This window comes from Habropoda laboriosa, unplaced genomic scaffold, assembly GCF_001263275.1.
Source record: "Habropoda laboriosa isolate 0110345459 unplaced genomic scaffold, ASM126327v1 scaffold90, whole genome shotgun sequence".
Classification (NCBI taxonomy): domain Eukaryota; kingdom Metazoa; phylum Arthropoda; class Insecta; order Hymenoptera; family Apidae; genus Habropoda; species Habropoda laboriosa.
Window position 1 is genome coordinate 424,055 of NW_017100218.1, and position 26,038 is coordinate 450,092.

Sequence of the window (26,038 nt, forward strand, 5' to 3'; positions counted from 1 at the left end):
CCAAATGCCAGATTGAATGACCCAAATGCCAGATTGAATGACCCAAATGCCAGATTGAATGACCCAAATGCCAGATTGAATGACCCAAATGCCAGATTGAATGACCCAAATGCCAGATTGAATGACCCAAATGCCAGATTGAATGACCCAAATGCCAGATTGAATGACCCAAATGCCAGATTGAATGACCCAAATGCCAGATTGAATGACCCAAATGCCAGATTGAATGACCCAAATGCCAGATTGAATGACCCAAATGCCAGATTGAATGACCCAAATGCCAGATTGAATGACCCAAATGCCAGATTGAATGACCCAAATGCCAGATTGAATGACCCAAATGCCAGATTGAATGACCCAAATGCCAGATTGAATGACCCAAATGCCAGATTGAATGACCCAAATGCCAGATTGAATGACCCAAATGCCAGATTGAATGACCCAAATGCCAGATTGAATGACCCAAATGCCAGATTGAATGACCCAAATGCCAGATTGAATGACCCAAATGCCAGATTGAATGACCCAAATGCCAGATTGAATGACCCAAATGCCAGATTGAATGACCCAAATGCCAGATTGAATGACCCAAATGCCAGATTGAATGACCCAAATGCCAGATTGAATGACCCAAATGCCAGATTGAATGACCCAAATGCCAGATTGAATGACCCAAATGCCAGATTGAATGACCCAAATGCCAGATTGAATGACCCAAATGCCAGATTGAATGACCCAAATGCCAGATTGAATGACCCAAATGCCAGATTGAATGACCCAAATGCCAGATTGAATGACCCAAATGCCAGATTGAATGACCCAAATGCCAGATTGAATGACCCAAATGCCAGATTGAATGACCCAAATGCCAGATTGAATGACCCAAATGCCAGATTGAATGACCCAAATGCCAGATTGAATGACCCAAATGCCAGATTGAATGACCCAAATGCCAGATTGAATGACCCAAATGCCAGATTGAATGACCCAAATGCCAGATTGAATGACCCAAATGCCAGATTGAATGACCCAAATGCCAGATTGAATGACCCAAATGCCAGATTGAATGACCCAAATGCCAGATTGAATGACCCAAATGCCAGATTGAATGACCCAAATGCCAGATTGAATGACCCAAATGCCAGATTGAATGACCCAAATGCCAGATTGAATGACCCAAATGCCAGATTGAATGACCCAAATGTCAGAAAAACACAGGTAAACTTCCATTGCATTTAAACGATATTCTCCACCAAACTGGACAAAGTACAGTAACACTTGTATTGTCACTAGTGGAATCGACCATACATTTTTTTTTTTTTTTTACGTAGAGGTAGACCGACTCTATGTGATAAACAATTGGCAACCAAACGGTGGCTCGCTAAAGCGATATATTATGAAATTAAATTAATCACTCAATAGGTTTTAACGTTAGATTGTTTCCTCGATATGGCCATGGTGGTCAAATGGAGTGCCTCAAATGTTTAGAATAATTAAAATAAAATAAATGTTGTCAACTAAAAATTTTGAACGTCATAGCTAGCTAGACATTATTTTCAATTGAAAAAAAAAATTGTAAAGCATAATACCATAAGCCTATGCTTAAAATGTATTTTCTTGTGGCCGCCTGACAGCAACCTGTAAATCTGGCGTGACAGTGAACGTGTTAATAAGTAAATGTTGTTTAAATTATATCGTGTTTGATGTCATTTTCATTAGAAAAATCTCAGCAATATGTTAAGAAAAATTTCGGGATAAAAAAACGTAAAATTAAAAAAGTTGATATTTCAATCGCTTGGTTGCTTCGACTCACGTTTCATGCTTATCTTTTATTCGCTGTACTTGGCTACGTTCAGCAAACTACAAAGGCGGGCGCGAGGCTCGAAAACGTAGTCCGTGACTCTACGAGTGTCAGGTTTAGCTTCCTCGCGGTCTGACACTTGTGGAGAATATACTGTATCCCCGCGCCTCTCAGCCATTTTCGCGGCCATTAAACCGAGCTACCGCGGTCTGCGTTCGCGAAGAAAAGCGGTCGTGCCCCGGAAGAACGCGTCGCCGGCAGACGCAGCGTGTGACGAGAGGAGGATCAGCCGTGGCAACAGCCACGGCAGAGAGGATGACGACTTTTCTTCGAGGAAAGTCGCGCCCGTAAATTCGCTAATTTGCTTTGAAAAGAAACCTCCAGCCGGCAGATTTTCCGCGGGATAAATCCCTGGAGCGGCGAACGGATGGAGGAGGATCGACAAAGAGTCGAGACTGAGCCGGCTATCTCGGCCTCCTTTCAGTCGTTCCCGCGAACCGTACAGCCTCTCTCTCTCTCTCGCTCTCTCTCGACGACGTCTCATTGTTCGAGTCCCCTGTACACGCGCGTCTATACAACAGTGTCCTTTATCTTAATTCCATTACACTTCGCAACCCGACACGGCCCAGCCAACTGCGTGCCAGTAATGCACCCTCTGACTCGACCTGCCCGGCAACAACCACCCGAGAACCACCCTCCTCCAACAAGGCTCGTCACTGTAATTTCGTGCGAGCTACTTTGACGTGTTCTTGACTCGCGCCGCTTGGAAACCTCCACCACTGCTTCTCCTCCTCTTAGTTCCGGACTCCTTATTCATTCGCGGTAATTCAACCCCTCCCCTCCAGCATCCCCGGTTCTAGAGCATATCGCTGACGGGTAGGGACCTCTCGGTGTTATTTCTTTACAACGAAGTCGTGACTCTGTGTATTTTATTCGTTTTTCTATTGTTCGACGATCGCGACGACTAATTAGACCCTTGTTGCGTACGCCGGCCTTTTCAGAGCGAAATGAGGCATGGTCGAGGCTTACTGTCGAGGGTGTGTTTTACTTGTCTTGACCAGCTGGAATGTTTCTGTTGTTTTTACCTGGGGAATTATTTCTGTACAATAGGGGATGATTGTTTGTTTCGACGAAGCCTGCGGTATTGTGATTTCATTGAAATTATTGTTCCTCGAGTTTGTTTTCATAATAGCGACATGTAATATATGAATTTAGAATATTTGATTGGTGTGTTTGGTAACACGGTTTCTCTTGTTTATTGCCATTTGAACGGTTTAACGAGTTAAACCGAGACGTGTAAACGGATACGTTGAATGTAATTTTCCGTGAATGTAGCGGTGAAACGTTCGCGTTTACGACACGTTTAGCATCAACTCCCGGCATCGACTAACAAGCCTGTTTCGTCGTTTCTGTTACAGAGAGGTACGACACCGCGTACGCCTGCGAAGGCAAAACATTATGGATCGAGTGCGGCGAGGGAAAGCTGATCCACCTCATCAGAGCGAACTATGGAAGGTTCTCGATAACGATATGCAACGAGCACGGGAACACCGACTGGAGCGTCAACTGCATGTCGCCCAAGTCCTTCCGGGTGCTGAACAGCGAGTAAGTATACCAATGATCGACATCCTCGCATCCTTACAATACACGACTGATCCTGAACAATCATCTAGTTCCCTATTATCCTTCGTCCTGTGAATCGCGTCGAGGAATCACGTGATGGTGGTAGAATCGTATCGTATCGTTTTCTATATCGAGCCTCGTCGATATCGTCGAAGACAAAGCAAAAGAATGAGTCTAAAAGAGGGGAAAAAGAAGGGTAAAAAGAGTGGAAACGGAGGAAGAAAAATTGGAACTATCTCGCCGCTGCCAAGCATTTTCTATCCTTAATGAGTCGACTAGCACCAATTAAAGGAGACGTCCGATCTGATCTAAGGTAGATCGCGCTTGTCACTTTGGTCCCCGGGTTATCGAACGATCCGACTTTCCACGTGGATCGATATCTACACGGCGAAGCTTTTACGACCGCTCCATTCGAGAGATATCCAGCATGACACCTGGGAGTCTAGGCGCGCTAGTTCCCCTTCGCGGTAACGAGAAACGCTTCCTGAGTCGAGATGGTGCCGTGTGCGCACACGTCCGTGTGTGTATATCGATCATAGTCTTTCGATGACCTTGGACGATCTATACGATCTATCTGTGCGAATCTCGATCCGATCTGCTGTGGCGGATCTCTCGCCGCTCGGCAGCCAGAGTTACGCGCGCGATTGGACGGTTCGATCGACGGTGGCCGGGGAATGAAAAATTATTAACCGTCGAGTATGCGGAAATTCGACTCCCGTCGATTTCTCGCGCGGTGGAAAGATGCGCGCCGATCTGTGGTTCGAACCGCGGAAGCGTCTCTCTCCCTGGGATCGATCGTTGAAATATCGTCCGAGACTTTCTCTCCTTCCCATACGCCGGAATTTTTCCTCTTTAGAACTCGTTTACTCGCGCGACACCGTAACATTCGATATTTTCGAAACGTGCAGTGCCCACCTGTCGTGATTCGAATAACGCGTTCCACTCGAATCCGAGGATTTCGACATCGCGTTGTGAAAGAGGTACGAAAAATTAGAAGGTGTTTAATTAAATTTAATCGTTCGACCTCCATCTGTCATGCTTACGTGACAAGAGTAACCGGCAGACGAAAGTAGCCACAAATACGGACGTCGTTTAATCTCGGTTTCTAGTCACAGACTCGGTTTATACAAGTGTGCGTGTAGCTGTCACGGTGTTCTTACCGTGAAGTGATCGAGTTTCACGAAACCAGGGCAATAATTCTGAAAGGATACGAAAACGATTCGGAACCATCAGCTTCCTCGGCGCTGTTTCATCCCCACTCCTCCCCCTTGTTCATCCACGGAAATGGAGCAAAGAGCATGGAGTCGAAATGGTGGGGGAAAAAGATAGGGGAGAAAAAGGATATATCCAGGAAAGAAGGAAAATGAGGAAGGAGTGGACGGCTTCATATGGTCCGGCGAACTGGCCAATTGCTTGACCATTGAAGAGCGTATTTCGCGGCGGATCAGTGCGATAGGAAGAATCGCAAATTCAGCGGTCGCTTCTCTATCCCGGTCCTCGCGAACATCCACTCTATTTCCTTCGATCTTCGTGTCTGTGTCCCTCAGACTCTCACACGAACACACACACTCACGTACGTACATGTACATCTACACGTTCACACAAGATGCACACGTATACACGTGTGGAATACGTGTATAGAAACTATACGCGCGTTACACGCGTATTTCCGCGCGTCACACGATCCAAGAACCCCACGAGATCCCTTCTCCTCAGACACCCAATCTGACAAAATGTCCTACGGATTCCTGTTTCTATTCTTCGGTTTTTTATTTCTCTTTTTTTTTCTCTCTTTTTCTGATCTTTGTGTTGTTCGAAATGAAACGCGGCGATATCGGGAATCTGTCGCACCTATATTGGTTCAGATGTACAATCCGTAGGGAAGGAGGACAAAGAAGGGAGACGATGGTACAAGAGAGAGACAGAGAGAAGAGATAGAAAAGACGGTGACGTGGGATTTCGTTGATGAACCGCGACGCGCGTTTCGTCACTGTGATTAATAGATCGCTAGGCGGAAATTAGTTTCGCGGCAAAAGAGAGAGAGAGAGAGAGTGGGAGCGAGGTAACGTCGAGGACGATAAGACGGTCAACGGTGCCGGTAGTGTGAATAATTGGGAAAGATAATCGCGATGACGAATCGAAACTGTGTCCATTAACGTTATCCTTAACTCGGGTGGAAGCGGTAGCTGCGAGCAAACTCGATCTCCGTTGTCGATTACGGCGCTGCTGAAACAAAGAAGAAGAAGAAGAGGACGAACGGAGGGAGAGGCACGCGAGAAGAATGAGAGAACACACAAAAGCGCCACGTAACCGCGTAACAACCGCGAAGAAGCACGCGTTAAAATCAAATTACGTCGCGGAGTCCGCGCGGGGTTGTGAAAAGTACGTTTTCAGAAAAACGCATTTAAAGTTCCGTAGTAGCGTCTCACGTCGGGCGGAGCTAGTCTAAGGACCCTCTCCGGGCTGAGGAGTAATAACTTTCGGATTAACTTTAAGTGGAGAAGTTCCACGGTGTCGCTTCTACGGGGAAAGTCATACACGTATACACGCTCGTCGGCCGTTCTACACGCGTGCATTCGACGGATTCTCTTCTATGCGTTTCGTAAGATGAGGCAGCAGAGTTCGACGTCAATTTAACTCGTTTCGCGGAATCGATCGGGGAGATCGCCAGCTTGCCTGCTGATCGTAATCACCGTTTCTCCCTTGACGTACGTTCGTCTCTTCTCTCTCTCTCTCTCTCTATCTCTCTCGCGCGCGCTCTCTTTCTCTCTCTAGTTCTATAGACAGTCATCTATACACCCTTCTTTGCCTTTTCTCTCTTTACAGATCGATCTAGACCGCGGCAACTTTTTCTTTTTTCTTTTCTCTTTGCCGCGGGTACTTCAAAAGTACGTTCCGCGAAAAAACGGGAAATTTTGTACAACAGTACCGTTGGTTACTGTGTTCGCCGATATTGAATGGTATTCGTGAACAACGTAGCACAGGCAAGAGGACGGCTCTTGGTATAAAAATGTCTGTCTCTGTACGCGCGTATCGATGGCTCGTTTAATTTCCAGGCCGGATTGGATATTTCTCTTGATCATTTGCGTCCCATTTTCTCAAGTCAGAAAGAGAAATGGACGGTTTTAATCTGGTGTACGGATCGGCCTTTATCGGCGCGTCATCGGCTATTGGAATAAATTATTATCTTGGTAATCATTCCGCGTTCTTTTGCTATCTCTTTAACGAGTTGCCTTGGTTTATTAGAACCGTTTCTACGTGGCGTACGCTGTTCACGAGACTGTTCTACACATTTCTTTTGACTAAATTGAGAATCAACGGCGCGTGTTTTTATCAGCGATAGTTTTTAGTTTGTTCCGCTCGAGGAAATTCGTTCACCAGTTGTCGTAACTCTTTCGCATAACTTCGTGCCGCTTTCTATTTTTGTTTTTCTTTTTTCATTGTTTGATCTCACCGCCAACTCCTGCAATAATCGATCCGTTGTTACGTCTAACCTGCTCTTTCCTGTAACACCGAGGTGTGGTTCGCGCAAGGTGCATCGACTTCCACGAGAATTCACACGCATGTATATATATTCTCTCGCTTGAAACATTTACAGCTAGGTGTTCTGGGTCTACCTTTCACTGTGTTTCGCTCCGAAAGATCCTTTGTCAACGTGCTCCCCGTGAATAACAAAACCCTGTTTCTGTCATTAACGCGCCGGATGACATCGTGAATCAAAGCTTTGTAGCACTTGCTTAATGTCTGAAATCTATACTTTTTGTGCTTTTATTCAAATTCAAATGTTAAAATTCAACCAATCAAATTATGCTAATCAAATCAAAATACTGAAATTCAAATTTACATTTAACTTTAAATTCGAATTAAAGAACTGTACATTTCCGAGATGCTTGAAAACGGAAATTCACGCGTGCCAGTCGACGCGTTTCTCTAACTCCCCCTTCACGACATCGTACCCCAGAGAGATCCCTTTCCAGAGGTAAGCAAAATGGAGCAAGCGTATCCTAAATCAAGGGACAAGCAGTTCACGGTAATTCTGACCGAGGGTGACACACACTCTCTCTCTCTCTCCCTCTATTCTCGCAAGCTACACTCTCTAGTTCCTCTTAACGCATCCCACTCTCTCTCTCTCTCTTCGCTGCCCTAGCTTTCTCTTCTTTTTCACAGTTTATCTTCCCCAGTTGTGCCAAGATCTGTTAATATCTCTCTCGTAGAACGCCGTAGGCTATCGCTATTCACCGCGAGACCTCGAAATACCGACCAAATTCCGCTACGGCGTAGTATCTCGCTGAAAATAAAATAGGGAAAAAATATTTCGCGATCTCGACGATACCCAGGAGAGAAACAGGTCGTTCCGTGAAATCTCTCTAATCGTAGAATCGTCTAATCGAGACTCCTGTTAGATAACAACGATCGTGGGATTAACTAAGGAACAGAGCCGGAAACCGACACGTGAAACGACGGATTGACGGTTGTACAGGCCTTTTAGAGGTAGATTTATCAAGGGTGGCCCGACCACGTACGAGATTACGATTTAAGTGAAACCGGGGAAAGAGCCAGCGCGAGGACGGCTTCGCTGGGAACGATTAATGAAATTGAACGGGGCCAGAGAGTCCGTGGCGAAACCCCGTCTACGGAATTAATGACGCGCGCGGGGCGCTCGCGTAACCGTGGAAATGTTCATTAGACCCGTTGAGAAATGACGCGACTGGTTACTGGATTTTCCACTCTTAATCTGCCACAGTGCCGAGCCGGCGTGTGCAATTAGATCGGAAAAGAACGAGCAATTCGCGGGACGCGTGCCCGCGCCACGGAAATTAGCTACGTTTTATGCGTCGCGTTAACACCGATACCGTGGTTAAAATCACCGCGCCGCACGTTTCTCTCCCGAAGCGTTGATCGCTCGGTATAATCGTACATCGAGGATTTTACACTGTTGCTGGGTTGGTTTGCTGCCGGTGATTTGTAGATTAGACTCTCGTAACCAGTGTGTGCTCTCGACTGTTCCTTTTTTGCTTCGTCTAATTGGATACTTTAACGCATTGCCGTTTAGTAACGCTTTGATGATCGCGATATATTTGTATGCTGATACGAAGTATGGTATAACACAACCTCGTTAAAACTTGTAACCGGTGACAGTGATGTCTTTATTATTCAATGGTTTCGTTAGTCGGATGTCGGTAAAATATTCCCTCGTCTTAGCTGCGATTTAGAACGATAGAGGATTTCGAAGCGAACAAACTTCGTACTTCCAGTTGCTTTTAATCTTCGTTTTATCGATTGAAAGTTACAATTTTCCAAATGTTTCTTTCCAACACGAGGTGAAAAAACGACGAGAGTAAGCGAAAGTTGGGAAGTTTATCGTGCGAACCAGTCACACGTCCGAGACAGGTTGACGAGCAGGTATACACACGCCATAGCGCAAAGCACGTTACACCATGGAGAAAAGTAGTCGAAAGAGCTCGCAGCAAATTCCGGACCTTCTGGGAACGGATTCTTTCCACAGGGTTGCGCAATCACGGCGTAATTACATTGCGCTAATAGCCACTCGATGATTCGACTCTCGTCGTTAACTCAAACCGACCGGGGAACCAGTTTGAGAACTTCGACATCCTCGAACCTTCTTCTCTATCGACTCGTTTCTTTTTCTCTCTCTCTTTCTATCTCGCCTCGTCCATCGCGACATTGCGACGAGCGAAGAAGTCATCGCCGAGATTTACGAATATTCTCCGCGACGGGAGTCGTTCAATATTGGGAAACGTTGAAATATAAAAGTAAAGTCAAGTGAAAAAATGACGAAAAGTCAAACACACCTTGGTACTCCTTTTGAAGCTTCTTTTTACCGCAAATAGTCACGATCACCGTGGAATTACAAATGTTAATATTTGACCGACATACACGGTTCGGTTTGACGATAAAACAGAAAAATAATAAAAAAGAAAAAAAATACGTACACCGAACCGGTATTTGCATTCTCAATATTTATATTTTCGCGACGTTTTTATCCAGCCCAACCGGTGTACATCGAGGATAATCGATGATCGGCGTGTGTGGTACTCGTGCCAATTCTCGTTACGTTCGAAAATTAAATTCAACGTTTCCTGATCTGCCGGGTGCTTGTTAGTATGCCAATTAATAACGACGACGAGACGAAGGGGGAGAGAAAAGGAGGAACGAGAGAAAAGAAGGGCTGACATCGTACACGGATGTAAACGAAGAGAAAGAAAGACAAAGATGGGGGTGGGCAGAGGAAAGAGATTACTTCACGGTGCACGGGGATGTGTTACGGCGTAATCAATCCAACGTAGATATATTAAACAATTTTACGATTCGTCATCGTGCTCGATGAGGATAATTAACCGTGGCAAGGAAACGCGAGAAGAACGTAATTTCGTACTGCAATCAACCAGACTAACCTAACCTTAACTGAAATGGCGAACAATTACGTGGAACGTCTCCTCCCTTGGAAATGCTATCCTGTCCTGTCGGATATTTATCAAAACACACCCATCTCTTGTGATCGAAACGGGGGAAACAAAAAGAGGGTAAAAAGAGAATAGAAAGAAAAGCTCGGTTCCCTGGTTTTCGTCGATAAACAAGCTCTCCTCTACGTCTTCGGTATCAGAACGAGAATGGCTACTAATGAAATGATCACGGTACCCGCGTCGTTTACGCGTGAAGGAAAGGCCGGCCGGTTCGTGTTTATCCTTCATTTCTCTGCGGGAGTTTCTCGTCACGACGGGCTGTTCGCGTGTTTCGTTACCGGCAAATGTGCGGGGATTGTACCGAAAATCGAAAACATACCTGTAATTTCCCGTCGAAACATTTTGGCGAGAGTCGATTCGCGAGAGCGCGCTCACTGGAATTAGGTTCGGCGTCGTGTGTTATGCTTATGGTTCCCGGTAAAGTGCTCAACATAGTTCAAAGAAATGCCAACCGAGTACATTTCTGGATACCCTCTAAAACGGTAGATTTAATATCAGGGATGAGATAAGTAAAGGAAAAAGGAAAATTGCGGAAAATATGTGGAGCATTCGCGTGGATCATTGGTGAAAGAAGAAAGGTGGAAAATATTCAAGCAAGCGATCGAAACGAGGAGTGTTCGATCGACGTTCGAAAAGCCAGTCGTTTCTCGAGCTAATTTTCGCGCGAGCGTAACTCTTTCCTTTCCCCCCCGGTAATTGCATTTGCGCGGAATAAGCCGTGTCAATCTCTGCCGACCGATCGAAAATTAGAACTCGCCACGCTGCTCGTCCGATTTCCTTTAATTCGATCAACCTGTATTTTTTGCCGGCCCTTTTCCAATCTCAGCGGCCGTCCCGGTCTCGGAATTTAACCTAAACTAATTGCAGTCGCGCGAATTCCGGCCCGATAATCGCATTAGGTGAAATTAGCTCTTCTATTCGATCGAAAGACGTTAACGCGATCACAGTCACTGTCGCGGTTACTCTTCGCCTCTCGACTTTAGCCTCGACAGTTCTTTCCCCCTTTCTCTATCTCTGTCTCTCCATATTTTTTTTCTTCGCTCGTTCGTTTTCTTTTTCCTTCTCTCTCTGTTTTCTTTTTGTTTTTAATTCCTCTCTTCGCCTCGTTCCAATCTCTCTCCGGCGCTCGTTAAAAGGCACAAGCCCCATTCTCCGCCCCGGTCCTGCTACCGTTTCGTCGGGATTTTTCAATCGACCACTCGTACTTTTTATTCGAAAAAATACGCTCGAACATGTTTGTCTGGTTTTCCCCCGTGGTTTTTCCTCGAGGACCAAACGCGAGAGAGCGACGAAGCTTTAACTCCGGCCGGGATTTTACCATCGGTCCCTTAAATGGCCGACCGAAACGCTAATAGACGTGGACTGCAATTGACGAGCGGAGCGTTCGACCGACGATCAACTATTAACGCATTGCGGTTACCAACGGTGAGAACCGTCGTGAGAACGCGCGCCTACGGCTTTGTCGCTGATCCAATCGATAGAATGTGATTTTCCACGCTGCTCCATATAAAATCAAAGGATTATCTACTTAAATCGTTCTGGTAAAAGGTTACCCTATTTACCATATTATTTCATCCCCGATGGCCAATTCGATTCGTAGACGCTCGGTAGAAAAAGAAAATCGAACTTTTATCGTACAACAACGCGCCGGCTGCACTTTCTTAACCAAAAGAAAACCACTCGAATCTCCTATAATCGCGTCCGTAAATAACACCCGGTATGTATAATATGTAGAACGAACAGAGGGAACTAGAAGCAGCCGTACTGCGTTTGTGAAGCAGTTGCGAGTGTAGCTTTGCCTGTAGAATAAATTCTCGGCTAAATAAGTATATAATATCCGCACGTATTCGGGACGTGGTTGTATTCGCACACGGTTCTCTCTACGTATCCTCAAGTTCTCTCGACAAAACTCGTTTAATCCTCCGGCAGATTAAGAGGAAGAGACTTGAACGAAGAAAAGGAAAGGGAGCGAAAAGAGAGAGAGAGAGAGAGAGAGAGAGAGTTAGAGTGCTCCCAGTTAGGTACTTAAAAGTATTCCAATCACGAGAACGCGGCGAAAGTCCGACGAATATTTCTCGTTACCCCCGGGTAGTGGAAACGGTGTGTTGCCCCTGCTGGCGGAGATACAGGTCGGACGCCGGTAGAACGGATACCAGGTACCGTGGCCGAAAAGAGGGTGAAAACGAGGGAGAAGTTACGAGGGAGAGATATAACCTAGAACACCAGTCTGAGAATATCGTTATTCCGTAGATACGCAATGTACATATCGCACTTTCCGTGATATCCTTGCTCCATCTTGTCACACAAGCGACCAATTGCATGCCACAAGTTTATTATGTAATGTACTCTTGCAAACAGAGAGAGAGAGTTGCTGGATGTTTGTGCAGCTCGTTACAGCCACTATCGTGCCGAATTCTGTACGGTCATTGCAACGCTTTGCGCCGGCCATTTAGCGGATTCGTTGCAATGACACATTTAGAAGGATTTTGTTAATTGACAATTTCAAATTAACTGTGTGATAATACTCTTTTTTTCTTTTATTCTGTGAAAATTCTTGTTTGTGGGATGCACGATTATGACTGTAACTGGAGAATTCGCAGAAAGAGATCTTAAATGGTAATATTTGCCAATTTGAAATGGTGCTTTGAATTTTTTTTTCTTTTCTTTCCTTTTATGAGAAATAGTTTGTGTAAAGAAAGATCTCTTTGAGTATGCAAATGCTACGTTGAACGTTAAGATGTCTTTCTGTGATGCTAATATTCCAGGTCTAATTCTTAATGGAAAGGAAAAAAAAAAGAACATATACATACTTATACATAAAAGAACGTCACGTGTGCTGCCATGGATCTTTTCCCTTTACTCTTGTCACCGTCCGGAATGCTACGAAGAGATGCTCCTGTGTTGTGTTCTCTTGTTTCTCCACTATGACATGACCGTCGTACACAAGTCCTTGTGGTGTCTGCGAGGGAAATTTATCCTGGGGAAAATTCTTTTCTGGAACAGAGGCCTTTTCGTCGACATTCGTCACACGCCCTTTCGTTTCACGGCAATCACAATCTCGATCAACTTCCTTTTTAGAGATTCTGCACTAAATCTACTTTTGTTTTTTTTTTTTTTTTTTACTATCCATTTCATTATACCGTTTCGTCCAAACACGTTGTCGGTGTAATTGGAAAACTGGTGCGAATCTCATTCTTGCCAGAGATTCGATCGAAAGTACAAAACGTGTCCGGATTGGAAAGATCGATATTTCCATCGCGTCGAAAAATTCGACGATCTTTTCGATAATACAGTCGTGTGCAGTTCGTCGAAGAATACGCGATACGATTTGACGCGGGTTAACATGCAACGTGCTCGTTTAGGAATCCCGCGGTATGCTAAAAACAGCCATTGAAGTATGAAATTACATGGCAGCGCGGCGACTTGTCCAACCGTGGATAAATGAATCTGTGCTTGCTCGCGAAACAAGCGGATCGAAAGCGTGATCTTCCTGAGTGTTCTACGGACAACGCACGAATCGATTAATTGCTTGTTTCTGGCTGAAACAAATCATAGATCGTTCTTATCTCTTTCCAATCTTCCTTCGATACAGCACATGCTACTATTCGTGTATTTATTTTGCAATCGCGAAACGAAACAGAGGTGCGATCGATCATTGCGTCAATTAAGATTACGTCGGACATTGATTAAACAGAATTTCAACTTCGCATCACGAATTACCGATCTGTTACTATTATCCACCGAGTTATGATCAAAATACCGAAAGATAGGATTAAAAAGTACTTAAAATAGCCTTGATTACCTCCCAAGAGGAATTTCGTTCAACCCGTCATCTCTTCTAACGCGACATTGATCGTCGAAGAAGGCCCGTCGCCGAATTGAACGAACGAACGAACCGCTCGAATTTCTCAAAGCGACCAATTTTCGACGTGTTCCCTCTTGCTTCTTTTTACTTGTCCGCCCGTTTCGTTCGCGTCCAGCGCGTGGTCCAAGTCCCTCTCTTTCACGAGCGTCAAAGGGAAACGATCTCGTTTCTCGTCAGGCGCGATTTTTTGGCTGGCTCGTAAACCTGGTCCCTTGGAAGGTTCGCGAACAATCCCGGCCGGCTTCGCTTGCACAAAGAAATTCCAGCGTGGATTAAAAAGTCACGCGAGCCTCGATACAGCGAAACGGGAAACGCCTTGGTTTCTCTCTCTCTCACTCTTCCTCTCTCTCTCCGTTCGCTTCTCCGTTGCGTTTCGTTCGTTCGATTTGTTTCTGAACGACTGTGAAACCGTAGGCGTGACTCGACTCGCGTTACAGCCTCGACTCGCGCGATTCCACGTAGATACGGCCACGCGAACCAGCCTCAAAACGATTTTTCATAATCTACCCTCGGGCTTGGTTAATTGATTTTTCGCCGATATACGCGGTATACGAAAAAAGAGAGAGAGAGAGTGAGAGTGGAGGGAAGGCCAATCGAACGTTCCTCGACGTTCGATTAATTTCGCGCGCGAGCGCTGCCGCCATCACCGACGCCGCCGCCGCCGCCGCCGTCGTCGTTCGATCAATCGCGTCGCGCGTTATGCTCTCCTTGTCGCGATCCGCCGACGTTTCCGCCTATGGCAGCCCTGTTTCCGGCTAAAACTGAATCCGTGTTTGCCGCGCCAACGTCGCGAACCTCATTTCACCTGACCATTTTCCACGCGAATGGCTCTTTCGTGTCGCCTAATCGAGCAACGGCTCGAACGTTGATCAACCAGAAGATATTTCGGTAAATGCTTGCATTTTTGACGCGTGATCGTTCGCTGGTTTTTTTTTGTTCCTTTTGGGTCGTTATTTAGGGATAATGATCGGGTAGATAAAAGGAACGGTTCGGTGGGAACTATAGGTAATTATGTACTTGGAACGTTTTAGAACCGTTGGTTACGTTATCGATAAGATTCGTTTAGCGGTTTGGGAAATTGATCGCGTGAAAATAGAAGCGGTTCCATTTTAAGAACAACAGTTCACGGTAGAAAAGTAGAAAGACAGAGAGAGGGAGAGAGTAGAAGTAGCGAATGAAAAATAGCGGGTAGATGTGTTTTGCTGAAAAAAGAAATTCGTAAATAATTGCGGTTAGTTTTATTACGGAGGAGCGGTTGGTAGAAAAGTTTTTCTGCTCGTGAAATGTACTTTTTCGAGCCCCCGAGGTGTCGCGTGACAGTCGAGCCTCGGTGGTCGTTCCCTTTGGCGTTATTAAACGCTAGCTGCATAAATAAGGATATCGTAAATCATCAGGCAGAATTTTAGATAGGAGAAAAACGCCGGGTTTCGAGCTATCATTTGAATAAACTTTCGCGGAAGACTTTAAGTTCCAGTTTTATTTAGCGGCTAAGATCGAATCGGTGATTTTTAATGGGCCGTCTCCTCTACCGGCAAAGGGGAAACGAATTTTTTAATCGTTTCCTTTTCTTCCGTACTCGAGCAAGTATTTTTACTGTTTAAACCTTTAAGCCGGTTTTTGACGGACATCCGGTTATTTGATGTACGCGTTATTACATTTGCACCCGACATTTCGGTGGCCGCTTGAAATCGCCGTGAATTATTAAAGCCGTCCTGAGGCACACCGTATGTATAACGATAAATTTTCCATATCGTGAAATGTAAATAGGACTGTGTTTGAAGGTGTTAAATTCACAAAGATGAACGACTCTGCGCGCGACCCTGTGCCTAAGCATGCATAGTAAAGCAATTGTTCGGGAAACGGTAGACAAAAATTCATGAAAATATTCCGCGGTTTCTTTCGTATCGCGTGAATTACACATTCCGAACAGTCGGACTTTTGTATATTACCTACTTTAAACTCACCGTTCAATTCCACTTCTATTCTTTATTCTATTCTATTCACTGCAATTCAGTAATCGCACTCATCGTCGATTATCTTTCGTGGGTTACACTTTTTTCTCTCTGTAAATATATCTGTCGATCGTCTATTACGAGCAACAATCTACTTCGCTTCGCCTGCTAAAAATATTATTTAAAACATCGATTGGTTATAGAGAACCGTATATACGAAGCGAGATAGAAAAAAAAGGAAACTCGTGAAAATTGAAATTTTTCACGCAGTACCATAAACATCGCGAGCCTTTTGTAACGTGCAAAACGATCATTAAACCGACGCGGTATCTATCAAAAATTTCATGCATAGATTATACGTGTTTCTTTATACCAGATTCACCGTGAAACGTTCGAAACGTCGTGCCGGCGGGCTTTTCGTTGCTGAAACTCCTTTCACGTGCAGCGAAACGTCGGACCATGCGAAAAAATAACAGTGGTTCGAGCAGATAAATGACGGGGCGAGCCGTGAACCGGTCGAAACGTATTAAATCCGGGCCGGCCCACGCGAGACGGAAGGCCCTCTGAATCATCGTGAAATCGATGATTAAAGCACACGGGCAGCAGTCGCGCGATACGACGCGCAAACGCGACCGTCAGATGGAAACGAACCGATGGAAGTGGTTTGCGGCAGTGGGAGCGGAAAGGGGAGAGGGCGAAGGAAACCGAAGGCCTTAATAACGAGCGGCGCAACATCCGCGAAATGGCGATTTTTCGTGTTCACTCGTAGTTTATCCGTCTGAAATTACGTTTACCCTCGCCGCCGGTTCTATTCGGTGGTAGGTAGGTAGCGCGCGCGTGCGGCCAGAAGGACGATCCCTGACGAAAAGGGGGAGCGACGTCATCGCGACACGAACGAGAGTAGGGAAAAGAAATACACGAATCCCTTGTTCGTTAAAAATTACTCCGGTAAAAATAGCTTCTTCGGTTTATTCGTTAATTTTTTTTCCTTCGTTTAACCCTTTCGTTGTCGATCGACGTAACCGCGAATTCATTTGTCATGCCTAAGGTGATCAGCGTTTTTTTTTTCAAATTTCTTTTGACGCGGTACTTATTAACGGTATTAGTTTTCAATATTTTTTTTCATTTTTAAATTTGAGTAATGAGTGACTTCGTGGAACACTTAAAGCCGAAAAGAACATATTCTGAGATTAATCGAAGCTTCTTTTTAAAAAATTAAGAAAAATCTTTGAATCAACCACAAAAAATGAAGCTATTAAGATGAAAAAATTAGACTTTCTACGAGTCACGCTTTTTTTATTGGCAACGAAAGGGTTAACGTTACTTTTCTCGTCGAATTTTCACTAGATAAAGAAGAAGGAATATTCGACGATTTTCGAAATTCGTTTACAAGTCCCAGCGAAAGTCGCGTTAATTTTCTTCGTACGTTAAGGGAACATTAACGAAAGATATCGTAGCCTCGAGACAAACTTTGACGAAAGGGGTGAGCGCGAGGGGCGAGAACCGAGAATCGAGCCGGATTGTCGATAACAGGAACGCTTCAGTCCTGCTTTCTTCCCCTGTAACATAGTAATCTACGAGCGGGGCCAATTACGCGGAGTAACCAGAAGTTCCCGGTGGCCTGTCGATACACGCCACTCGAATCACGACAAATTGACGTGGCGGGGCCCTTGCAAAGTCAACGGGAATTCCGCCCTTTCGCCCCTCTCTCTCTCTCTCTCGCGCGTGCGATCGATTGTCGTCGTGCGAATTAATCCTTCCCGCTCGAAGGAACGTTTCTCTTTTTCTCTACTTTTCCTCCGTTGTTGTTCGTTCGTTCGTCGTGTTCACGCCTCCGGAAAATCCGTGTTTCCGGCAACTTTGACGGAAGAAAGAGAAGAAGAAAAATAAGAAGAAAGAGGAAAGAAAGTGTTTCGAAGAGGAGGAGAGAACCCGGCTGGATTGCGACCGCGCGAAATTTCCACGTGCAGAAGCGGCGTAGGTCGGTTAATCCTCCGAAATAGTGGCTGCCACGAGGACCGATAACAGGCCGTGTGTGGGCTTTGCACCTGCACACCGCTCCTCCCGGCTAACAATGGGCCGTGCACTCGCTTTAATGGCTCGCCCCCGATCGAGATTAAACTGTGCACACCTTGCCGATTCTAAGGCGGCCCCCGTGTGCGTGTATTATGCAGAAAGGAAGCGGCGGCGGCGTCGCGGTCGGGTCGAAGAGAGACGAGTTCACCGCGGGATCGAGGAGGCAACACTTCGCGTTTTGTTTGACCGCGTTCAAACTGGGGAATTTGTGGCCACGCTCGCGTTCATCTTCAAGTTTGCGTACGATTTCACGGGAAAGATTGGAAAGAGTTGGAACATAGACCAGTGGATACTTTGGTATCTTTCAATTGCCAGTGAATACCGTTAATCTTCCTTTTGAAGCAAGGAATCGAAGCTTGTATTCGTAACGGTGATTAAAAATGCGCAGAAGCTTTGACGGAGAGACGCGTCATGAATCTCCGATATTAGTTACTACAAGGAACGTAAAAAAAAGGAAAAGAGTAATATTCAGCCAGGATTGAAAAGATTGATTCTACTCTGGAAAACACACAGTTGCACGCGAACTGTGTAGAGCATTAATTAATACGCGTTTCGACGGTAACTGATCATTAAGTCGAGCGCACTTCCGCGTCATCGATCGGTTCGTTACGAGCGTTTCTCCCTTTTCCGTTTCTTCGCGTCAACGGGATTTTTGTAATAGCATTAAAAAAAACCCGGGGGCCGGCACTTTCTTGCTTCGTCTGAAGTGGCGCGGGTATAGAGGGACGGTTTGCTGGAGCCGGCAGAGTCGAGGAAGGGAGAAAAGGTCGCGTTTAATTCATCGATTTATTTTTAATGAAACGATTTTGTTTTAAGAGACGAAAGCTCCTTTCGCCGATAAGGCGATTACCGTTCATTTGAAAGCAAATGACCAACGATCCGCGCGAACAACGACGCAACGTCGACCGAAATAGAATCGAGAGAAAACATCTTTGAAGTGATTGGAGATTCGGAAATAAGTAAAAAAACCGTAGCTGGGACGTTGAAGAAGGAAAACTCACGAGGGCTCGCGCGAGCGCAAAGCACGAACACGTTTCCCCGTTCCATTGTACTTTGTGAGAGGCGAAAGCTTTAAGAGTTCTCCTCCGCGAATCCAGCAATAAGGTACTCTTTAACGAAGAAGGCTCTCGTAAAGTACTGCTCGGAAGAAAAGGGGGGGGGGACTGTAACGTAGAATTACCCTCGAAAGTTTACTATTTCGTGGGACCGATACTTTCGCGTTTGTTCGTCGAGTATGCTTCATGCTAATACAGTCTCGCGATTACTCGAGAAATCGGTCAATTTCGCTCGTCCAACGCGAACGTGTTCGATATGAATTGTTTTTTCTGGGAGAAGAAACGCGACGATATGGAGGAGTAGTAGGACAATTTTAGGATACAGGTTTTTTTTTCTGCATGATACTCGTATCTCTGTACATACACACCGTGGTACCATGAACACGAAATCGACGCATCACGTCGCGCGAATACGAGTTCATCTGCCCTACCACGAATGCATACTGCGCTTTTTAGAACTACTGCAAACCCCTGTTTCTACTAACTCATTGTCCTGTTGTCACTTGCTAACACCGTGTACCACGCGAGTATCGAATATCTCTTGTTACTAACATCCTCCGCAAACGCTGTCGCGGCTCGTCGAAAGCTTCAGCCGGATTTATTCGAGAGTTTCAAAAAAAAAAAAAAACACAAAAAGTTCGAACCTCGAATTTTCGAATGTTTCTACATTGACGAAAGCATTCGAAGCGAACGCTTAAAAAACTGTCCGATTGTGTAAATAACATCTAACAATAAAACCGAAAGAAAAAAAGAAATCGGAATTCAATGCCAGAGGACGCACCTTCAAGAATCGCCAGTTCACCTCTCATCGGCGCCATTGATTCTCGTTAAAAATAAGAAAAGCTCATTTCATCGAATCTTCGTGACTTGTTATTGTCCCCTGGGGTGACACTCTTGCTCACGTGACGATTGCAGGTGCAATTATCGTAATTCCTGTTCGGTGGACGTGTGCAGCGAGATTTTCGAGGAGGACCCGTGTCCCGGAACCGGAAAATACATCGAGGTGCAGTACCATTGCCTAGGTTGGTGAACACTTTTCTTCTCGATCGATGAATCTTCCTTCGTCGACGAAATACACACAATTATACAGGTCCACGATTCTTCCAAGGCTACTGGATAAACTCTAAATTCAATCGATTGAGAATATTTTTTTTTTTTTGCTGAAATCTTTCGAATGTCTTGGAATAAGGCGTGCGAACCAGAAAAGAGGTAAAAGATAAGCAACGAAAAGGTACGAGGTTGGTCGAAAAAGTCTCTCGATTTCGCGTATTCCTTCCTCGAGCATCCACGACGGTAAGAGAAAAAGGGACAGGATCCATGGTTCGGTACACTTTGGTAAGGGTGTACATTTGTCATGTTAACCGATCGATCGAAACCCAGGTGCAACGACCAGCAGAACTGCAGCATTGTTGCGTCGACGCTGCAATTCGGCGATCCCTGTCCCAACACGCACAAGTACCTCGAGGCGCACTATCGTTGCGTGTCCGGTAAGTAAGACTCGTTCATTTTTGTACGCGCCCAGCCCTTCGTAATATCTCTGTACCCTGTATCGTTTATTCTACGAGCGGTCTTCCGTAGATACCGGCGAACGATCCCATAGGCGCCGGCTTCGCGGTCCTTTTCAGGATACACGAACGCCAGAAGAAATTGTTCGAAAATATTCAAACGTCATTTTTTATCGTTTTTTACATATTCGAATGTTAATATTTATGTTTCCTTTTAAAATTACAGACATGCAGTTTTTGTTCAAAATTTTATCTCGTAAAGTTATTCGCTATTTATCGAGAAAATGTGATTATTGTTTTTTCGACGAAATTTGATAATCTTCTTGTAGCCGCGAAACCGGTTAAATTGTTGGTTTTTTTTCCCAAAATTGATATTCGTTCCCGTCTACCGCGTATAAATTCAAGCAGCCGCTTTTTACGAACGCATTCCAACGAAACGATCCTCTCCGTTCCTCAAGATTCTCGTTTTCCGGACGAAAAACCGCTCGAGATTCGCTTTTTCAGGAGAATCCGCAGGAGAACGCGGACGGGCAAGAAGCTGCCCGGCTGACCGCGAGAATCGATTAGAATTTCCCGAAGTCGGCGCTTATGATTCACGTTGCCCACGTAACTGCGAGCCCGTGTCCCGATAAAGATCTTCCAGCGGCTTGCATCGGCTATGCACTCTCGAGACAGACGGAGTATAAAGTGGAGAAAAGAAAAGATGGCAAAGAGAAGTCAGATAGAGAGAGAGAGAGAGAGAGAGAGAGGTGGAGGAGTTCGCGAAGACGTGATCTTTGCGATCGAGAAATCGATCGTAGGGATCGGTAACGCGAGGAACACGCGTCCAACTTTTCTGACGTGTTTCGTATCGTAATGAAACACTTCTACGGCCCAACAAGAGCAAACGGTACAAGCAGAGAGAAAGAGAGAGAGATAAAGAACGAACTCAAGGAGGGATTGCTGTGAGCATCGATCGTTACGCTCGATGATACTGCGATTCAACTGTGACGAAACCGCGTCTCGGTACGTTATTGTGAATCTGCATCACGTCCTCCGGTTAATTTGCCTCCGATCAATTATTAATAGCCGTATCAGTTTCACTGTTGGCTGTTTGCCTACTTATAACGTCATGCTTTACGTTTTTCTTTTATAATCTCCACCTCTCTCTTTCTCTCTTTCTCGAGAGGTAACTTGACATTTTCAACTCATAGAAACGCCGACTTTCACCCACTGAATATATCTGTGAAAAGTCAGTTGAACGTTTACGACTGATCCCGAAAGGTCATCATTTTCACCTACGAATCTCCCTTTGGAAAATCATCATTCTCGGTGACGCACGCGTCTACTAGGTGCGGTAACTTCCCCGTATATCCAGTGTTTGAACAGTTTACGACGTTCAAACAGACTTAACCAACGGCTAGAACTAGCGAAGGTGACTTTCCCGATCTTCCGACTTTAACACCCACTGGTTACGACCTACCGAAACCACCGGGCGACACAATCACTTATTGGACCATAAACTGTCAACCCCCTTGCTCTCTACCTCTCTGTTTGCCTTTCACGGCTTCCAAAAGCCTCGTCCTCTTTGTGATCGATATCCAGGAGTCTCGGGATAGATCGGTCTCGGGGCACCGACGTATATTCAACCGGAGGGAGTTGAATCCGTTGGTAGGTAGCCCCGATACCACCGAGCGCAAAACCATCTCTGTCTCTCTTCCGTTACTCTCGACGGTTGCATACAACCCGTCTTTCTCTCGCCGACTATCGGTAACGGACATCGGCGACGTCCGGTATTTTACCTTATCGCCCAACCCCTTCGGCCAATAAAGATGACCCCTATAGAGATAGTACCGCGAAATACGCGGACCATCTCGTTCAGGGATTAACTGCCGTCGCCATCTTAGGTTAAAGATCGTTTTCTCCTCTTAGGCCAGATATAGTCGCGATATCAGCCGCGAAGGTAGGCTAATCTCGTGGCACGGCTCTCGCCCGGTTCGCCCGTCGAGCATTTCGTTTTCGGGAAATATTTCTGTCGCGGATCGATGCTTCGCAACGATTGTCCCACTCGAGGCATTGAAACATCGGGACCAAAGGACGTCTGTCCGTTGTGGAACGTGTGTACGTGTATATGTAGACGGGGATAGTTGGAGATACGGGAAATCCCGGAATGGGCCTGGACGCTCGTAGAGAATACAATTGTCGCGTTCTAGGAGCACCGATCGTTTGTCGTTTCTCGATATTCCGAATCTGATCGATGTTCGCGATATCGATAGCTTAGTGTTCGTGAAATAAAGAGACGGAGACAATAAAGTAGTAAATTACTTCGTTTTTTCTTTTTTCTTTGTCATTCGAGATCAATTGACTTAATAAGGAAAGCATCGTAAAATCACCGTCGCGGTGATTAAATATCTCGTTGAACGTTGAGAACGCGACGGAATCTAAAAGGCAAGCTCCGCTCGAATCGTTTCGTTTAAAGAGGTTCCCCTCCGCCGTGGAGGAGACGCGGTATATAGTTTCACGTGAAACAAAGTGCTCCCGCTATTTTCTGGCCGTAAGAGAGAGGAAACGTTTCGATGAGAATCAGCGAGAGATTGATCCTTACTGCCCTCGTCTGCAACGAGGTTTAAAATATCCCTGGTCGTTTGAGCCGTCGGGGTAAGGAGCTCGTCTAGCCGGGTCTGGAGCTCCGGAGCTCCTCAAATCACTTTCCTTCTTAATTATACCCGGCGTTCGAATCCGATAAGCTCGTAGACGAGCTCTCAGGATCCTCGAGCAACCCTCCCCGAAAGCTGGCGTCTCTCCTTTCCGCGTGTTTCGCCATCGCCCCTCCCCCCATCGCGTCTCTCCCTTCTCCGAGAGTTAAAACGAACCCGACGAAACACTTGCAGCGGCAACAACCACGACAACGTCCCGTCCGAGTCCACCGTGGTTCATGACTTCTCAGCCGAGCGTTTGGAGCACGGCTAAGCCGACTGTCAGGCCTCCCTCTAGGATTACCACACCCCCGGCACAACAGCCGCCGCAGCCGCCAGCACCGTCCACCCCGGCGCTTCCAATAACCACCACCCCAAGGTCAGTATACTTTAGTCGCTTCTCGCGCGGCGCTTTTTTAACCCTTTGCACTCGGAGTATTCTTTGAAGCGACCGACCAGCATATCTTTGCAGCGAAACAAATATAAGTAAAACGTGAATTTTATATCTTAAAATTGTATCTATATGGTATGGTACCTGCAGAAATGATCGCTTGAATTTTGGCGATTGCACCGTAACAGCACTGATAAGAGTAGCGATAGCGGAGTGCAAAGGGTTAGAGATATTTATTTTTTTATTTGACCATGAGGAAACTTCTTACCTTGCGTACAGGGTGTTTCGAAAGGTTATTTGAACTCGTTGCAAGAAACGAAAGCAAGTTTCAGTGAATATTGACGTTCGATATCTCTGGAATATGTTAGTCGAGACTTTTTCATTTTCTTCAACGAGCGCTTTTGAAGCAGCTTGTACACGAAGCGAACGACGGTTTATAGAAGTTTTTAATAATACCAGGGAAGAAGTCATAATATTTTCTCGAATAGATGGTAAAGTAATATAGCGTTGGTTGAACAGTGATCACGTAACTTTGTCACGCGGGCGGTAGGATATTCTTTGGACGTCAGCTAGGAAAAACAAAGTTATCGAAACGTTCCATTAAAAGCGGGGGGAATTGTATTACGCTCTAACGGCGTGGAAATATTTTCGTTACACCGTTACACGGGGGAAACAGCGTCGGTCTTGCGACGAAGTTCGACGGCCACGAACGCCATTGAAAGTGACAGAGACCTCCTTCCATTTTGCAGTCCAACGTCGACGAGGTCGTCGGTCGATATGGAGGACGTCGAAGTGGACCAAGACTTAATACTTCCCCCGAACGTTCCGTCTGCGAACGGACCTGCGGTGCCACCGATCGTTCTTGAAACCACTCCGGCCACAACCACGTCGACCTTTGCCTCTTGGAGAACGAGTCGAAGGACCACTGGTAAGTTCTCGAGTGTTTGAACGGCCTTCTTAAACAGGGGGAAACAGCGTTGATGGCGTTTTGATAAAGAGAGCACCGTGTGTATCGTTTATTTTAACATCGGTAGTAGAGAGACGGGAACCTACGATCAGAAGAGAAGAACGCTAATTGCTTTTCGATTCCGCGATGATCGCGTGCAGCTTAAAGAGCAAGAGGTGAAACGACGAATCGTTGATTTAATTAACTATTAATCCATCGTTTAAGCAAGACTTATCCGGGTAAACGTGTCTAGCCGATTCAAACTATCACCCGTCGATTAGAGTCGACGAAGCTCGTTCGCTCGAGGGCTTGTCGGCTGTCAATTACACTCAACGATCGCGTATACCGAAAGGGTTAACGTTCAAAAGGTAGCTGCCAGAGCTTGGTTATCGCGACGATCGATGAAACTTTACAAAGATATCCGAAATCGACCTGTAGCTACTTCCTTGTTCTTTCACATTCTCTGTTTTTTCTATTAAATTACCCTAGTGTTCCTAGAGTCTACAGGGATTACGTGTAAATGCAAGTTCGCGTTAAAACAGCGGAGCAAATAACCGCGAAGCAACGGTATAAATCGTAACAACGAGGGTAGAAAGCCTTCGACTTGGATGTAGCTCGCGAAACTCGTAACAATCACCGCAAAAGATTAGGGCACCCCTGGGTATCCAAAATTCCATTTCACAGACCCGATACTATGTTGCACGCGCGCTAAGCCCCTAGGTCCACCAAGGGGACTGGACACTAGAATCACATTAAAGCCCGCGCCATTAACTAAAGCCAAGTAACAGGCCAACTAACGCTCGTAACTAACTCAAATATTCCAGTGCCGAGCACGCTGTACCCGGAGTCCAGCTCGAATGGCCAATGGTACGACTATGGTAGACAAGTGTGTCCCCCGGTGATAGCCAGGAACCTGTCGTGGAACACGACCAAGGCTGGCGACGTGGCTGTGCAGAGTTGTCCAGGCGGTGCCAACGGTTTGGCGCGGTGGAGATGCTTGGCCAGAGGCGACACGGCCTTCTGGCTACGGGACAGTCCGGATCTAAGCGAGTGTCGCTCCGTTTGGCTCACCACGCTTGAGAACAGGGTGACAGAGGGTGACGTGATCCTTGGAATCAGTCGTGAGCTGTCACAGGTGACCAACAACAGCAGAGGTCTCTACGGTGGTGATATGATGATCACGACTAAGATCATCAAGAACATGGCCGAGAAGATGGCGCAGGATATAAGGACGTATCAGGATTCGAATCAAAGGGAGGTCAGTGTGACTGAATTGTTGCAAGGTGTGGTAAGGACAGGTAGCAACCTGCTGGACAAAGCGCAAATGGCATCGTGGAAGGACCTGAGCCATCAGGAACAGATGAGAGTCGCGACCTCACTATTGATCGGACTCGAGGAGAACGCGTTTTTACTAGCAGACACGTTGATGCACGAGAAAACGATCACACACGAGGGAAGAAATATACGTGAGTATTGCTACCTTTTTCTTTTCTTAGGTTTCATTTATGAATCGTCGATAGTAGAGGGAAATTGAAACTGGAAATTTGAACTAGAGACGTTGAATTAACTGGTGTAACTGTATCGCGGATACGGCGTGGTTCGATAGTAAAAATGACTCTCGAACTAATTTAGATGGTCGGATAAGACGGCTGATAGAAAGAGCA

General features: G+C 45.9%; 1 protein-coding gene across 1 annotated transcript in view; it reads left to right on the top strand.

Moving 5' to 3' along the window:
* LOC108570887 (latrophilin Cirl-like) overlaps window positions 1–26,038 on the top strand; it is a 278,113-nt gene that overhangs the window by 216,224 nt on the left and 35,851 nt on the right. Inside the window, exons 2-6 of the mRNA XM_017932817.1 lie at window positions 3,220–3,406; window positions 20,238–20,344; window positions 23,233–23,416; window positions 24,178–24,356; window positions 25,199–25,840. Coding sequence (XP_017788306.1) covers window positions 3,220–3,406; window positions 20,238–20,344; window positions 23,233–23,416; window positions 24,178–24,356; window positions 25,199–25,840 — 1,299 coding nt within the window. The remainder of the gene's footprint in view (window positions 1–3,219; window positions 3,407–20,237; window positions 20,345–23,232; window positions 23,417–24,177; window positions 24,357–25,198; window positions 25,841–26,038) is intronic.